A 17,204-nucleotide genomic window follows, 5' to 3' on the forward strand; every position below is an offset into this window, starting at 1 on the left:
GACAGGGAGGAACTGGAGCTGGAGAGGGAAAGGGGCCTGCTTTGGGGAAGGGCTGTGCTTGGAGGTAGACAGCTTTGCTTGGGGGGGGGGAGACAGAAGGGGAGCCACAGAGAGACAGGGAGGAACTGGAGCGGGCGAGGGAAAGGGGCCTGCTTTGGGGAGGGGTGAGCTTGGAGGCAGACAGCTTTGCTTGGGGGGGGGGGGGAAACAGAAGGGGGGCCACGGAGACAGTCAGGGAGGAACTGGAGGGGCAGAGGGAATGGGGTCTGCTTTGGGGGGAAGGGGTGTGCTGGGAGACAGATCATTTTGCTTAGGGGGAAGACAGAAGGGGGGCTACGGAGAGACAGGGAGGAACTGGAGGGGGAGAGGGAAAGGGGGCTGCTTTCTAGCACCCGTTAATGTAACGGGCTTAAAGACTAGTGTATTAATAAGATTATATTCTGTGTATATGAAAAATGAATGGAAGAAATTGCATTACAATTAGTACTATTATTATATGGGTGGGGTCAGAGGCGGAGCTTGGGTAGGGGTACTCAGTTAATATTTGTTAGACTTAGGAGGTACTTGGTTTGAAAAAGTTGAAAAATGACATATTTTGAAAATTAGCTAGCTGATGGTTTGGCCAGACTGTGAAGCAATGATGTACTATGAACTTTGGGGTTGGGAGGAGGGTTTTGTTCTGATAAATTTTTATATGTGTATTTAACTGCAGATCTGGGGTGTGGGGGCAGGCACCTAAACTTTTTTCTACCGGCTGTCTGCCCAAATGAAACAAACTGTTGATTTGGGACCAAACCCAGGCTCAAAAGCTTTGAAGCCACTGTCAAAATATGGGGATAGAACATGTTTAAAAAAAAATCAAGAACAATAAAAAAATAAATAAATTACCACCTACATAATTTTTTTCATGCCAACTTGAAGTGAACAAAAGAAAAAAAAAACCCCATAAGTTCTTATTTAAGTAAGCAGGGTTAAACTATCCAGTGTTAGAATTTAAGTTCTATTTTTTGTTACAATGTATAGATAAGAAAGGTCCTGCAAAGGTCTCTCTTCAGTGCCACTCCCTAAGTGATTTTTTCCCCTCTCTTATCCACAGTTTGCAGGTTTTAAAGATGTATTTGTACTATCAACCAAAAAAATGACTAAACTAAAATGTTTTGAGATGTCAATTTTACCACAGACCTAGTACAATGCAATTAAGATGTGAGGGGAGTTTAAAAAGTTTAAATCATAGTTAAGGGCAGTAGAAGCAGGTCATATAGCACACAAGGGACACAAATAATCTGCAGGATCATATCACTGAATGCAGCATGTCTTCTAGAGTTGGAAAATGACTAAATTAGAGAAAACAGATCTTGTCATATATTACCTGGCAAATTACAAAAGAACATAGTGTTCTCTATACAGTAAATATGAAAGCCTCAAGTCAATTTAACTACTTGAGCTAATTTAATACTATTGTATGATTTATTCTGCTAGCTATTACAAAAAACTGCACTGTAAATGTCTACACCAATATTCACAAAATATTTTGCACCTGTGCAAGTCAAACTCTTCACAATATGAGCTTGTTAACTTTGTGCTAAAGTACCGGTATCTGCCATGCACATATTTTAGTGTTCCTTTTCCCCCTTTCTCCAATCTAAACCTATAAAACAAAGAAAATGTGGTTCTCAACCCAGTGCTTGGGACACTCCCCACCAGACAGGTTTTCAGGATGCATAAACAACATTAAATCTCTCATGCATATCCATTATAGATATCTTGAAAAAGCAGACTGCCTAAGTCCTGAAGACCGATTTGAGACTCCCTGCTCTAATAAATAAAACAAATGCTGTCTTGAACCCCACTAATCTCATTTCCTTTATGAATTTTTTCATCAACATATCCACACTGGGATAAGGTTACCTTGCCAAATTTCCCACCTCTTCCTCAACACAACATCCCATCTAACCTTCTCCAGCCAATGGAACCATTTCTTCTCTAAAATGATCTTAACTCAGCAGACATCCAGAGCATCTGAGCTCCTATAATATCCAATGCAGCTCCATAGCTTTGCAAGATACTGCATTCTGTAAATGGTGCAACATCTATGACATTAACATCTATGACTTTTTAAATTTTATCTGTGGCTTGTCTTTAATCCTTTTTTTCAGAGAACACTTAACAAAACTGTTCATTTAATACAGGACTTTCCAAACCTATCTGGTGACCTCCCCCCCAAGTCAATTTTGTTCTCAGGATATCCACAAAGCTATATGCATGAGAAATCTGCATAAGCTTGATTTCCAGTATATACATATATCCTGAAACTCCATTGGCTGCAGCAGGACAGATTTGGAAAGTCCTGGTTTAGCAGACTAGATGGGCCATTTGGCTTTTATCTGCCATTATGTTTCTAGCATTTCTACTTTTCCCTGGTCATTTCTATACTACACAGACAATCCAGCTTCTGCACTGCCTCCTTTCACTAACCTACCGTATTTTTTGCTCCATAAGACACTTTTTTCACCCCCAAATACACCTCTGCGCCCCCCCCCAGTGTTCTGTTGCTGCTCGTTGCCACTCCGTCATCCCCCCGCCACCCTTTTACTTGTTCGCCGTTGCAGGAAAGGAAGAGAAGGGCCAGCAATGTGCAATCAGGCCCACAATCCTTACTCCAATGTCAATTCCCGTCGGAGAGAAGGTCCAGGCCAGCCAATCGCTAGCCCAGACCTTATCTCCAACGTCAGAATTGACGTCGGAGGAAGGCTTGTGGGCCCGATTGCAAGCCGCTAGCCCTTCGTGGATTTGCGCGCAGGAGTTGGCAGCCGCTTTGCCCTGTTGGCAGCAGGAATCGGCAGCCGCTTTGCCCTGTCGGCAGCAGGAGTCAGCTGCTGCCGTGTCGATAGCTGCATCGGGTGTGCTCTGCGGTCCAGGAGTGCCGGAGCCTCGTTTTGAGTGCGTTGCAGTCCAGGAGTGCAGGAGCCTCATTTTGATCAGAGGAGCCGGGTTTTGGTCTTCTGTGGAGGGATCTTCGGGCTCCTGAGAGATGAGCAGTGCTGCAGTTCCTGGGGTGTGGTGGGGCCTTGAGGTGGCAAGTTCAGGGGTGTAGCTTGGTGCGAGTGTGCTAGTGGCACCGGTTTATGGCCTGGGAGGTGAGCCTCTGGTTATTTGGGGTAGTGGGGTGATGGTAGGTTGGGGTTTACCTTGGTTTTTTTGTGCTCCTTATGGCGCCTGCTAATAAGTCTGGTTCCAGGGGAGGGAGGGGTGGTGGAGCTCAGAGGGGTCATTCTGCAGTGGTGGCAGTGTCTGTTGGCGTACCAGTGAGGAAGAATCGGCGTGGCAGGGAGGAAGAAGGCTTCGTGGAGTTGCGGCAGCAGTGGGCGAGTGGCAGACCAGGGAGGAGGAATCAGCATGGCAGGAAGGAAGGCATGCAGGCTTCAGTGTGGGAGGGAGGCAGGCTGTCAGGCTTCGATGCAGGAGGAAGGACAAAGGCTGGAAGGCAGTGAGGGGAGGGGAAGCAAGAACTCGGGAAGGAAAAAGGAAGGGAGGGAGGGAATAGAAAGAAAATTGTTGGGCCTGAGGAAGTAAGAAAAGAAAGAAAGAACTATCTAGTGCAACCAAAAATCACCAGACAATAAAGGTAGGATTTCAATTTAATGATCAAAATCTGTCTGCTGCAGTATATTTGTCTATTTTTTTACGGGGATGGGCTCAGAGGAACAATTTGGTTCAGAATATTTTTTCTTGGGTTTTCGTCTTATGGTCAGATGCGTCTTATGGAGCGAAAAATACAGTACCTAAAAACAATATATCTTTTTTTATTGGTCAGAGCCTGAAAACCATTTTTTTGTACAGATTAATGAACCAAAGAATATAAAAATATGAAGAAATTAAAATTACATCCATGAGACAATGTTCTAATAATACACAACACTAGAAAGATTCAAAGCCACAATTTTAATGAAAAAGGCATCAAGAAAATAAAGAAAGCACTAGACAATGCACTATTAATATTTATCTTGTACATTTTCAGGACCAATTTAAGGAAAACTTGGTGAGGAATTACTGTGCAGGGCGTGGGCTACTGTTTTCTAAGAGCCCTTTCCAGCTTACCTTTCTTGGTAAAGTCTGAATAGAAAGTTCTGCTGAAATCCAAAGCCAACTGGATATTAAGGGATCTTTTTACTAACAACACATGTTATCTACAGCAGGAGTAAAATTGATCATGTTGCAGATAATGTGTGCTAATCATTAGTAAAAGACCTACTAACAGTAGCTGTTGGAACTTTTTTGTTAGAGGAGTGTGGCGTAGTAGTTAACGCAACAGCCTCAGCACCCTGATGTTGTGGGTTCAAACCTGCGCTGCTCCTTGTGACCCTGAATGAGTCATTTAATTCTCCACTGCCCCGGGTACATTAGAGAGATTGTGAACCCACCAGGATAGATATGTAAACCGCTTTGAATGTGGTTATAAAACTACAAAAAGCCTGGTGGTCTAGCGGTGAAGCGGGCCATGAGCGATCTTCCTTCACTCCTGCCCCATGCAGAGCCATGAACAAAAATGGCTGCCTTGAGTTCCTGTAGTCTCACAAGACTACAGTTGGAACTCATTTTTGTTCATGGCTGTGCATGGGGCAGGAGTGCAGGAAAATCACTCCTGGCCCACTTCACCGCTAGACAACCAGGTTTTAGAAGTAAGGTGTGGAGAGGTCAGGGAGGCAGGGATCGGTTAGGGTTTAGAGACTTGCCGATAACCGAAGTCACAAATCTTAAACCCGAGAATATGGAGAGGGGCCTGTATTTTGCTAGTTGTTATATGTATAATGCCAACCCACTGAAACCCACTGACACCGTCATCACACTTTATTTTTGTTTAGAAACCAAAGAAATGTTTGGATAGCATGTCATTCATACATACCACTAAACCATCCTATCTCACCTCCAGGACAGACACACAGACAACAACAGTAGCAGGAAAGAATTTCATAAGCTGTACTTCACATGCAGCTGAAAAGTTATTCCACACTTTTCTTGAGACACTTTTCATATCACTGAAAGGTAAGGTGTCAAGAAAAGTGTGCAATAACTTATGTTTCATGGCTCCACCTCATTCTCTTCTTGGTTGGGCTGAGAACTTTTCAGCGGCCCCTCATACCTTTAAATTTAACTTCATCGCATAACATGTGCAGCTCTTCTACAAGTTGATCTGTTCCCTCTAGTACTAAATGTGATAAAGACCAGAGACGAACTGCTTTCAATAGATTTCGAATCACATGGCTATCTTTCATCCTCTTCATTTATCAATGATAAATAGCATACATTTTAACGGCGGGATATTATGAGGTTGCTATGTTCAAGGCTTCATTGACCAAACAACGCAAGGGCTTTGATCTGATTCTGAACCTTCTCCGTTCATCTCTGCGAGGGCTGTTATGCCGGCCCTGATGGATCCGGGAGATCCGACTTACCCGGACCCGTTCCATTACCGTTGAGAGGATCTTGCCTTTGGCCAGGTCCGAATATCCTTCAACCGTTTTTTACGGTCGGCTCACAACACCTCCACCTATTATTACTGCACTCGCAAAACAGACACTATGCACGACCAGCCGCTAACTCCCCCCTCCAACAAGATCAGCCGAATAACTCTCCACAACAGCAATAAACTTACCAAACAAAAAAACGAGTCAGCTTCTTGGTGGATCAAGCAAATACACCGGCTTCATTACCCTTCCAGCAGACAGCATTAATGCTTTCCGCAAGAGAGAGAAAGCAACTATAGCAGAGCCCAAAAAAAAAAAACAAAGCAGCTTCCGAAATCATTCCCAAACTGCAGCACCGAGCACGGCAATGGCTACGGTTACCGAGAACACCCCGCTACGGCACGAAAAACGACGATTAACGTTCAAGATTTTTGGTCTCGTACGGCAGAGAACCGCTCAACGGAAACTTCTCACTGACCTAGGGGGGGCTCCGTCAACTCACCTGGTCTCCTGGTTGCTGAATTTCTTGGTTACCACCTTGCCGAGCTCCAGGCCGAGCCGGTCGGCCACTTTCTGCGACAGGTCCTGGTGCGAGCTACCGCTGAAGAGCACGATGTTGGGCATGGCGCCTGCCTGCCTGCTCGGCGGGAAGGAAGGGGCTTCGCAGCCGCAGGGCAAAGCGAGACGAGGGAACCGATGCTGGGCGCTCGCGCACACGCACGCTCTCCGGCCCCACAGCGCGCATGCGCACGCACACGCCGGAAGCCGGCCGCTCGAGCTTTCTTTTTGCCCGCCTTGCGTGTGTCTAGCTAGAGAAGGTAGGAGCGGGGTTACGGAGCTGCAGGGTGTAGGCCAGGGAATGTGCTCCACCTAGGAGACCTTAGCTCCCTAAAGCAAGTCGAGAAATATTAAATAAATGAGTCACGGATCTACTGGGTGTGGGTATGCCTTTGAGTCGACCACCGACTCATGGCTGCATGCACACTGAGGGATCCTCCCTGTGATATTTCAAGGCAGAGTATAGGAGTGGGACAGCACCTGGTATTCCTCGGTAATCCCCATCCAGGTATTAGCAAGGCCTTATTCTGCTTAGTATCCAATAGCAAAAGTGGGCCTATCCAAGGCAGCTAGGCTTGATCTACCATTTCTTAAATATTATTCCTGCCCCTGAGGCTGTGAGTTATGTGGCTGTTAGACACACAGGCCTGAATTCTGTATAGAACTCCAGTCCTGGGCGTCCTATATAGAATCGGGCCTACACCCGCCCAAAGTTAACCCGATTCTGTAACCGACATCCATGTTGTAGACGCCGGTTACAGGATCGGGTTTAAAATGCCCCTCCTCGGACCCCCCCCCAATGGCCCCCCTGAAGATTGCCAGCAGGAGGGTGCCCAACTCTTCCTGCCGGACCTCCCAATGGCCTCCCCCCGAAGATCGCTGGCAGGAGGGTGCCTAACTCATCCTGCTGGATCCCCCAACAGCCCCCCTTAAGATCGCCGGCAGGAGGGTGCCCAACCCCTCCTGCCGGACCCCCTCCCCAATGAAAGCCCCCAACCCAGAACCCCTCCTTGGGGGTCTGGCAGGAGGAGTTGGGCACCCTCTTACCAGCGATCTTCCGGTGGGGGGGGGGAGGCAGGTTCTGTCAGCAGGAAGGGTTGAGCATCTTCCTGCTGGCGATCGTGGGTTTTGTCGGCAGGAAGGGTTGGGCACCAAGTGAACACCCATATTGTTTTAGAAGCTATAAGCGTTATGAATTCATTTGCTTTTTTTGAATGGCAGCTTGCAACTGATAGAAATAGGTCTAGGGCAGGGATCTCAAAGTCCCTCCTTGAGGGCCGCAATCCAGTCGGGTTTTCAGGATTTCCCCAATGAATATGCATGAGATCTATGTGCATGCACTGCTTTCAATGCATATTCATTGGGGAAATCCTGAAAACCCGACTGGATTGCGGCCCTCAAGGAGGGACTTTGAGATCCCTGCCCTAGACCTATTTCTATCAGTTGCAAGCTGCCATTCAAAAAAAGCAAATGAATTCATAACGCTTATAGCTTCTAAAACAATATGGGTGTTCACTTGATGCAGCATCTGTAGCTTCTAATTTTTCCCTTTTCTCTGTTTAAGGCATCACAGTGTAAGAGTATTGGATGCCCTATGACGTGAACCTTCAGCCTTGCACTCCTCCTCAATTACTTTTTAGGCTTGTCAACTCCCCCTCCCTTTATGTAAACTACAATCATGATCATTCTATAATTTATAAAAATGCATGCTTTTAGAGGGAAAAGTATGCATTAATGGTTCTTTGAGGTTCCATGGCTGTCAGGATGTAAGCCCTGATTCTGTATAGGACACCAGGGGACTTTGAGGGGGTGTTCAGGGGTAGCGGTAGGAAAAAGGAGTTATTGATGCCCATGTATAAGACTTTGGTGAGACCTCATTTAGAACATTGTGTACAATTCTGGAGGCCGCACCTTCAAAAAAATATAAAAAGGATGGAGTCGGTCCAGAGGAAGGCTACTAAAATGGTACGTGGTCTTCATCATAAGGCATATGGGGACAGACTTAAAGATCTCAATCTGTATACTTGGAGGAAAGGCGGGAGAGGGGAGATATGATAGAGACGTTTAAATACCTACATAATATAAATGCGCATGAGTCGAGTCTCTAATTTGAAAGGAAACTGCAATGAGAGGGCATCGGATGAAATTAAGAGGTGATAGGATCCGGAGTAATCTAAGGAAATACTTTTTTACAGAAAGGGTGGTAAATGCATGGATCAGTCTCCCAGAAGAAGTGGTGGAGACAGAGACTGTGTCTGAATTCAAAAGGGCCTGGGATAGGCACGTAGGATCTCTCGGAGAGAGAAAGAGATAATGGTTACTGCGGATGGGCAGACTAGATGGGCCATTTGGCCTTTATCTGCCATCATGTTTCTATGGATTAGATTGTGACCTTTTCTTTTCCCTCTGTGGACTGAGGAGGAAGAGTTTAGGGATATAAACTACCGTATTTTTAGCTTTATAAGATGCACTTTTCCCCCCAAAAAAAGTGAACATAAGCAATGCCTCTGCTGGGTCAGACCTGAGGTCCATCTTGCCCAGCGGTCCGCTCACGCGGCAGCCCAACAGGTCCAGGACCTGAGCAGTAATCCTCTATTTATACCCTTGTATTCCCTTTTCCAGCAGAAAAATGTCCAATCCTCTCTTAAATCCCAGTACTGTATTCTGCCCTATAACGTCCTCTGGAAGTGGGTGGAAATAAGGGTGCATCTTATGCAGCAAATATTAACTAACCCGCCCTCCCCTGCCTTCATTTCTCCGGCGGTACGGGCAGTACAGCGCTATAGGGCAGGAGCTTTCAGCCTCCTGCCCTTCCATCCGGCTTTCTCCCCAGGCAGCAGCAGAGTCGGAGCGGCAAGATGGCACGGGTTTTTCGCTTCATGCCTTGCCGCTCCATGAATGGCGGTCCAGCATTGTAGGGCAGGAGCTTTCAGCCTCCTGCACTTCTCTCCTGCTCATGAGACCTGGGAGAGACATTCACAGAGGGGCGCAGGACAAGGCAGGAAGCAAGAAACTTGCATCTGCCTGCTTGCCGCTCTGCTGGTGCCGCTTGGGGAGAGAAGGGCAGGAGGCTGAAAGCTCCTGCCCCCTACAGCACTGGACCGCCATTCATGGAGGTATTCTATGAGAATTGGAAGCAGCGCAGGCCATTCAGTGCAGCTGCCCGTGCTAGAAACTGCTAGCGCAGTTTAATAGAAGAGGCCCCTAGTTTTTACTAAGTGAAACACCTAAAAAAACGCTTTGTTAACTCTAAGGTTGATTGTAATATGATTGTAAGGTTGATTGTAATGTGTTCACAAAATTTATAATTCAAGACACGAAGAAAATGAACAGGTTGCAAATTTTTCAACAATACATTTGATGCACTTATCAAGGTCAACATAGAGTATATCTTTTTCATTTGTTCCTGCTAGCCACCTAACAGTTGTTCGGTTCTGCATTCAAAAAAAACACCTGCTCGCTTTTATGAGCAGCAATCAAACACCAAAAAATTGGGTGATCACAACAAGCTAGGGAATGAAAGCAACAATGCCATGCCTCAACTAATATTGGTAGATTGTTTAAAACTCTTTCATAGTTGTTCCAAACTCGCAATGCAAAAATTCTTTTCCAGGATCAATTTTGTCATATTCTCAAAATAATTCTCTACTGCTTCTGCTTCAGCAGGAAAGTTTCTCATCAGCAAGTCAAAATATTCTAGGATTCTGTCAGTGGGAACAGTTTGTTTAAAGTCATCAGGAATTTGAAGATCCATTAAATCCTTTGGCTGAGGTGGTGCTGCTCCTTGACGCTTTCGCTGAATCATTTGTTTCAAGCAATTAACGCATTGCAAGTTAACTAATGAAGCTAAAGGAGCTTGATTCAATAAATTATAATTTGTGTTAATTCTGGAGCATTTTATGCCTGTTGTTGAACATTAACTGCTTTTAAAGCTTCAATGCGAGTGGTGTCAGGCGGTTGAGAATGATCACCTTTAACGAATACTGTTGAACCATCTTATCACATTGATTATCATTGTGAGCTCTACCCTTATGTATCTTCCACTTCTCACTAACCCAATAAGTCTTAGCTGAATCTGCTTTATGATTGTAAGAATAACCGTCAAAAATTAGCTTCCTTTTTTGCGTTCAGTGTGATGAAATTTGGCCATGTTAAAACCAGACATGCCTGAAACATAGTCAAAAAATAAAGGCTGTTAAAACTGGACTAAAGGAAAGAGGAAACCATTAAAAAGACTTTTTAAAATAAAAAAATCCTACCAATTGTGGCATCCTATCTATCCATTGCCATATCCTACCAACTGATATATCTTACCAATGGTCATCCTACCAGTTGTCGCCCTGCTAATTGTAATTCTACCAATCAACTTCCTACCAATTGTGGCATCTTACCAATTGTCGTATCCTTCCAATGGTCGTCATACCAATTGTCTTCCTGATATTTGTTGTTCTTCCAATTGTCTTCCTAACAATCGTTATAGACCCCTGCAAACCAGCCTAACTCTAATAGCCTGACCCTATCATGTCCAATTCTGACAGATATAAAATACCAGACATATCACAGCAAATAATTCAACTACCAAAAAATGTGTAACTTACTTCTCACTGAAATGTATATGCACTGTTTTGCAAAAATCTAAAAACATGGATTTTTGTAAAACAGTCCAAAGAAACTCAGACTAATAAAACAAGTCACCCGAAACAAACAGTCAGCTGCTGTTTATGATATATTACCTCAGACTGTATGTATATGAGGGGGTGCTGAAAAGTTCCCAACCAACCAACTTCCTAAATTCTGAGCAATATTTTGACACTGTAGCTGAAAAGAGTGTTATCTTATTTTGTTAAGTGCCAATCTGCAGAAACAAAATTCTATGTTTTGACATTGTTTCAGATCATTGATTGAACCTTATCCACGTCATTCTCTTCTTGGTTGGGCTGAGAACGTTTCAACACCCTTCGTAGAAGATAGTATCACAGTTGCTTGGTTTTGCTTTTCTCAAAACTATGAATTTGTGTCTGCAGAGATAACATGCTTTTTCTTCACAGCAAAAATGTTATAAAATATACAGAGTTGAGAAAAAGACCTTAACCCCATTGTTCCTTTGCAAATCGATGTAAACAGAATCAACCCTTACCTTTTAAGTACTAAGATATTTTGTTCAACCACATCAGTTAACATGGATGTTTAAGGAAATACAAGAATACATATGCTATAATGTTATTGTTTTGGTTAAATAAAATATTTAAATTGTTATTAAAGCAATGATTATTTTTCTCCTTTCAACAAAGTACAGTAGAAAAGTTGTCCAAATATGAATGACTGACCTATTAAACTGGAGATAGTTCACCTCGCAATAATTTCAGAATTTTTTATCTTTGTATTTTTAATACGTGGGGGGAGGGGGTGGTGGTGCTGAAAAGTTCTCAGCCAACTTCCTAAATTCTGAGTGTTATTTTGCCACTGTAGCTGAAAAGAGTGTTATCTTATTTCATTAAGTGCCAATTTGCAGAAATAAAATTATATGTTTTGACATTGTTTCAGATCATTGATTGAACCATATCCACGTCATACTCTTCTTGGTTGGGCTGAGAACTTTTCAGCACTCCCTTGTAGTATAACCAAATCAGTAATTTTTTGATATAACTGTAAAACTAATCTGAAAAGTCATTTTTTTTAAAAAATGAAACCTTCATCTGGTTGTAAATATTAAGATTATACCAACAAGAATGAGTCTTTCTGTACAAAACAATGATTTAAATCAAGTGTTTCTGACTAGGTATGTTCTTTTTTTTAAGCTTTTCAGTTCTGATTTTTTCACTTTAAATTGGTCTCACCCTCTAACCAATGCAGGTTCACAATTGTTAAAGTAGTAAGCTTAGATTTACTCTCTTTTCTTATATTTCTTATTATAATCCATAATTCTTATGGCTGTGGATGTCTATGTTATAAGGCAGTGTATGGCATAGCTCCAGGGTATTTATTTGAGCATTTTAATTTCTCCAGTTCTTGAGGCTCCTTACGAATATCAACAATATTTGATTTTCCATTGGTTAGGGGATGCCATTATAAAAGATTAGATAATAGATTGCTTTCATATCAGGCAGCCACTTGGGATTCTGTTTTTCATCGATTATTTTCCACTTCTTATGCAGAGTTCAGAAAATTGCTCAAGGCTTATCTATATGATCTAATCTAAATCTTACCCCCCTCTTTTACAAAGTCACTTGGCAACAGCCATGATGCCCTTTAAATTTCTTTGGGCTTCGAGGCCGTTACTGCAGCGGCCTGCGCTAAACGGCTTCATAAAAGAGGCCCTTAGATTTATATACCAGATAATCACTAAAGATATATTCGGTTTACAATAAAAATAGGTTTACAATGATGTGTTGATTTTTAAGATAGATCATTAGGAATTACATTTTAAAAAACGTTGATAAATCTTTGTAACTGGTAACTTACAGTATGATATGTTTAATTATAACTCGCTGTTTGATGTTCAGCTTCTCTTGCTTATTGTAAACTGCAAGAATCCATATGGTTTTGCAGTATACAAGTGACATGTTATATTATGTTATATTGTGTTCTTGTCATCCCCCCCCCCCTTATCATAAGATTCTGTCACATAATTTTGGGGTACTTTTCTTTGTTTTCCTTTTATTGCCCAATTCTGTAATTCTTTTTCAAAGACGATTCTTTCAGTTTGTAAATTTCCAAAAGCTAACCTCCCCCATAAAAAAAACATTGGCCCACCTAGATGTATAGGCTGGGTTTCATAAGAGCAGTGCAATCTTGGCCCCTGTAGTAGCAGCAGATGATGTGCACTTAAGCGTTTCTTCTGCTGTGGGTACAGCTTGGTGATTGAAAAAGTTCAGGAGGCAGTAGGTCAGCACTATTAGAGGTAAGCACAGTGTCTGCCGTGCTCACTATCTCCCATGGTTTTATGTGCACTCAAGGGAAAACAAGAAGGGAGAAGTGCAAGGGAGGGAAGTGGTTAAAAAAGGCAAAAAACAGGAGTGTGGTGCTGGAAATCACATTCCCCTGCAACCTCTACTACACCCATAACAACTTTTGTGTGTGTCTTTCCAATCACCCCCCATCTGGGCCCCATCCCAAACATAGCCTCTCAGACTATCTACATCCCACACCATAGCCCCTGGGTCCCTGAAACACATATCCATCCTGTTTCAGACCTCTGTCTGCAGCACCACTGTCCCAGACGTCCTGCCCTACAACTGACACCCTCTGCACATATACACACCCTATGCCCCACATCCCTGCTGAACCCCCAATACACAGTCCTTGGTCCCCCACCTAAGACATTTGATCCACAGCGACATCACTGCAGACTCTGACTGTCTTATGTATCCCGCACTTATTCCCTTGCCCCATTCACACACAATCTTGCCCAGGACACCTCTGCCCCCTTTCCAGACATCTTTTAGTCCCACAGATATCGCTTTGCATATCAGCTCTCTGATTAGAGCTCTGGGTGGAGGGGCTTCCTGTCTCCTGATGTATTGGGTAGGAGGGCACATCTCATCCTTCTGCTCATTTAACAGATTGCCTTGAGCTGCCTTGAATAGAACATTTGGCTCTCTGACATTGGTGTAAGACAATATCACTGAAACCAACACAAAATTTACAAACTTACAGATCAAGAAAAGAAACTTATCAATTTATTGATGGTTCAAATCAATATTTTTCTCTTTAATTGAAAATATTCATTTTAATTAGTGGAATTTAGTATGTCTGGCCTAGATGTTTGAGATGGTTATTGCTGAAAAGACTGTAACGTTACCAATCTTTCTAAAATTATGGCATTTTTGTATGCAATTTTGTAGATTGTTTATACATTTGCAAATGGTCTAACTGAGATTTCAGAAATGTATATAGAGAAAGGGGACTCGATATACTATGGTTCACATATTATGTATTGGTACTTATTTTATACTGGGGGCAATTGAGGGTTAGGTGATTTGCCCAGAGTCACAAGCACCTGCAGTGGGAATTGCACCAGTTCCCCAGGTTCTTGGTTCACTGCACTAACCACTAGGCCACCCCTCCACTCCATTATATTGTTTATTTTTCTGTTCCACCCATGCTAGTTTTTTACTGTTGTGATTTAACCTTTTATCCCAGGACAAGCAGGCAGCATATTCTCACATGTGGGTGACGTCATCCACGGAGCCCCGACGCGGACAGCTTTTCAAGCAAACTTGAAGAAGTTTCAAGCTTGCTGTGCTGCACCACGCATGTGCATGCCTTCCTGCCCAGTAGAGGGCGCATCCCCACCTCGTGGTCCTCAGTTCTGTTATTTCCGCGGAGCCAGAAGCCCTGTTCGTGTTTTCTCTCCGTTGAAGTGCCTTCTAGCACCGCGGCTTTGTTATTTTCTACGGAGTCGCTGTGCGTTTTTTTTTCCTTCTCTTTTTCGCTATCGTTAAAAATATATATATATATATATCGTTGTTCGGCTTCCGGGGGCTCCCGGTTTGCCGTGGCCGCTTGACCTCGATCGGTCGCGGCCTGTTTGATTTTCATGTAAAGTGTTCAATAAAAATGCAGAATTTTTTTTAAAACTAAAATTAGATACTTGTCTGCCATCCTATGGTCTAACCAGGTAATGAAACATCCAGGTTACTAAAACAACTGTCCCTAAATGAAGGGTACAGTACACCGAAAAACTCACTGGCATAAACTATGCTACGTAGAGAAGCCAGATGGAATATAACCTAGAGATAACTGTCCATCCGGTAGGTGAAACGCAAAGACAATGAAACAGGAAAATTTAAGTTTGGCTCAAAACACAGAGGGGCAGGATACTCACAATGAATACGCAAGAGATAGATCTGAATAAAATGGAGGTAGTGCATGAAAATTAATCTCATGCGTATTCATTGTGGATATCCTGAAAACCAGACTTTCTAGGTGTGTCCCAAGGACTGGTTTGAGAACCCCCTGTCTAGAGATATGCAACAGATAATGGCAATATATTTGCCCTCCCCCCCTTTACTAAGCCACGGTAGAGGTTTCTACCATGGCCTGGAGTGCTAAATGCTTCAGTGCTACTCCGCTCATAGAATTCCTATGAGCATTGGAACAGCGTCAGAGCATTTAGTGCTCCGGGCCAGGGTAAAAAGATTTTTAAAATAAATAAACAAATTTTAAAATAATAGAGATGTGCTTTTGTTAGCACCCACTTGGTACATTAGTGCCCCTTAAAAAATTTAGTGCATGCTAAATCAAATTTATTCAGAGTACACTATTAATTAGTGCATCTTAACTCAATTAGAGTTCCTTTTATTAAGATACAATGGGCTAGATTCACAAAGGGCATGGACTGGATCTGATCCGATCTGGGGGGCTGATCCCGACACATGCGCAGACCATCTGTAGATGGTCTGTGCATGCTTAAGAGCAGCGATCTTTTTTTTACTTTATTTTTTTGTTTTTGGGGGGAGAGGAGGGAGGTGAAGGAGCAAATCATGCGTGGGGAGGGGCATTCAGTTTGCAGAGCTGAGCTAATGGTGTCAGTCCATGGCTTAAGGCAATTGTGTCTGTCTCTCAGTGACAAACACAGGAAACTTCGATCCAGCTAAACCAGGAAAACATTCATACAGTGAGGAAACAGAACAAATCCTCTCTTCTCTCTTTTTTAAGAAAACAACTTGCAAGAATATTTAGCAGGGGGAAAGTTTGGGAAGGAAGTGATGTCCCCGATGGTTTTGGAAGCGCCTGGGACTTATCATCGATGACTGTGACCGATCGGATTCTTACTTTCTTCGTGAGCCTGTGGTTTTAACCCGCTTTAAAACTGTGGGCTAAAACCATGGTCTCGTAGTATGGGGAAGAGCAGGAGATCAGGGCTGAGAGCAGAGAGCAGGGCGGCAGAAGGCAGGGCAGTCGGAAAGGACCTTTGCGACTGGTCCTTAGCAGTCGCTTATTTTTGGATCAGCCAGCCCAGTCTGTGTTGCTTTTTTATTGTAGTGAATCGCTTCCTGCCTGCATTTGAATGCCGTTCCCCCTCATTTGCATGCATGGATCGGAGGATGATTGGGTTAGAGGGAAATTGGGTCATAAAGGGGTCGCTAAGGTCGGAAGTTGATTGGTGGGTTTAGTGAATCTAGCCCAATAAGCACTAGAGTGTGTTTACTGCAACTTAAAAGGGTTCACTGCGGGATGCACTCAGGTGACTTGCATTAAGTTCCCAATCAGCATGTGGTACCTGTGCACTATAGAATACCTTTTATTGTAATGTATTTATTTAATTTTTTTTCTATCCCATTTTCCCCAGGGAGCTCAGAATGGGTTACTGGTTAAACATACATAAAATACAATTAACAGGTTATAATATGATGTTTACAGAACAATTTTATGATACAAGGTTGTGTCCTAATTCTATACATACTAGAGGGTCTAAGTAATACCAATAATACTATGTAGTTTCTATGCTCCAAATACATTTGATAGGCATTTATATTAAACAAAATAACCTAACTAAACAGTCTCTTGCTAAACTATAGCCCGCTCCCTGCTATTTGGGTTCCAAACATGGATAGCTCAAGTGCCTCTGGAACAGGAACTAACCTTGAGGGCACAGGGCTTTCTCCACCTCTGTACTGTCCTGGGTCTTGTTGATCTTTGGAGGATTATACATCCAATACACAAGAAATATACACATTTGTCTCAGGTTCACTCCACACAGTCCTGCATCGATTATATTCTGATTTTGAAAACCTTGTTTAATTCCATTAGCCGGGCTGTGATAGGGCCATATACTATACCTGACCACGCTTGAATGTGTATGTATGGGGCGTCTGAGGGGAGGGGGCAGAGAGTGAACAGTGAACAGCACTAATCAGCGCGACCACATTACTGCATGCTAACAGGATTACCACTTGAGCCTTTACTACCTACAAAATGGTGTTGATTAGTGCTCTCTTGGTAATTTTTTTAATGACCACTTACTAATAAAATGGCCTTGACATGCAGAAAAACCCACATAAAGGCTCACTAAAGTCACCTACAGCAGCTTAGGAAAAGGACCTTTTAGTGTGCAATAGAAAGTTCTAGCACACATTACAATTTTTTAAAATTAAAACAAATATGTGAAGTAAACTAAAAATTATAAAATCAAGAATAAACACCCAAACAAACCAAAATGAACCACAAAAAAGTTTG

At 43.0% G+C, this 17,204-nt stretch overlaps 1 protein-coding gene across 1 annotated transcript in view; it reads right to left on the bottom strand.

Moving 5' to 3' along the window:
- The window catches only part of PRPS2 (phosphoribosyl pyrophosphate synthetase 2), a 101,456-nt gene extending 95,145 nt beyond the window's left edge, over positions 1 to 6,311 (bottom strand). Inside the window, exon 1 of the mRNA XM_033949809.1 lies at positions 5,968 to 6,311. Coding sequence (XP_033805700.1) covers positions 5,968 to 6,089 — 122 coding nt within the window. The 5' untranslated portion in view covers positions 6,090 to 6,311. The remainder of the gene's footprint in view (positions 1 to 5,967) is intronic.
- Between the last annotated feature and the right edge of the window lie 10,893 nt (positions 6,312 to 17,204).

This window comes from Geotrypetes seraphini, chromosome 6 (genome assembly GCF_902459505.1).
Source record: "Geotrypetes seraphini chromosome 6, aGeoSer1.1, whole genome shotgun sequence".
In the NCBI taxonomy this organism is placed as follows: Eukaryota; Metazoa; Chordata; class Amphibia; order Gymnophiona; family Dermophiidae; genus Geotrypetes; species Geotrypetes seraphini.